Source organism: Acanthisitta chloris, unplaced genomic scaffold, assembly GCF_000695815.1.
Source record: "Acanthisitta chloris isolate BGI_N310 unplaced genomic scaffold, ASM69581v1 scaffold36140, whole genome shotgun sequence".
Lineage (NCBI taxonomy): Eukaryota > Metazoa > Chordata > Aves > Passeriformes > Acanthisittidae > Acanthisitta > Acanthisitta chloris.
The window spans coordinates 1521-2381 of NW_008651695.1; the positions used below are offsets into that span (position 1 = coordinate 1521).

The window sequence follows — 861 nt, forward strand, 5'->3', positions numbered from 1 at the left end:
GTTGCTTGGCCAGGGGTGCTTTGGGTGCAGCACACTGGGAGATCAGCACCCCAACCCCAACCCAAACCCAAACCAGGAGTGTGGATCAGCACCCTAACCCTCAACCCCACCCCAGCCCTAACCAGGAGAGCAGATCAATACCCTAACTCACTACCCAAATGCCCAACCCAAATGCCCAACCTGAGGGCTGAGGGGTCAGGGACACCACCGGGCACACCAGTACCCAGGGACAGTGTCGCTGGCCACAGCTGGTTGTCACTTCTGTGGGCTCAGGGTAGCAGGGAGAGCAGGAGCATCCCACCCTGTCTCTGACACCTCACTCTCCCGTCCTTGCAGCCACGGACAAAGTGGCACTGCTGATTGGCAACATGCACTACCTGCACCACAAGCAGCTGCAGGCACCCATGGTGGATGTCCATGCCCTCAGTGCCCTCCTGTGCCAGCTCGGCTTCAAGGTGGTGTCACTGCTGGACCTGCGCAAGGCCGAGATGCAGATGGCTGTGGATGAGTTCCTCCTCCTCCTCGACAAGGGTGTCTATGGTGTGGCTCCAGCCCGGGGGGAGCAGGGTGCTTTGTGCTGCTGGGGTCTCGGGCGAGAAGCAGGTGCTGGCAGCTCAAGAGATGTCACCATGTCACCTGCCCTCCATCCCTCCTGGCAGGTTTGCTGTACTACGCCGGGCACGGCTATGAGAACTTTGGGAACAGCTTCATGGTGCCCATCGATGCCCCCAGCGCCTACACCTCTGCCCACTGCCTGTGTGTGCAGCGCGTGCTGCGCAGCATGCAGCAACGCCACACCGGCCTCAACATCTTCCTGCTCGACATGTGCCGCAAGAGGTGACCTGGCCCCGCAGAGGAGCT

The 861-nt window shown here is 61.2% G+C and overlaps 1 protein-coding gene across 1 annotated transcript in view; it reads left to right on the forward strand.

The window, feature by feature from the left end:
• LOC103801917 (mucosa-associated lymphoid tissue lymphoma translocation protein 1-like) overlaps positions 1–861 on the forward strand; it is a gene marked incomplete at both ends in the record, with an annotated part of 3494 nt that overhangs the window by 1491 nt on the left and 1142 nt on the right. The window contains 2 exon segments of the mRNA XM_009074357.1: positions 337–540; positions 660–837. Of these exon segments, the coding sequence (XP_009072605.1) occupies positions 337–540; positions 660–837 (382 nt within the window).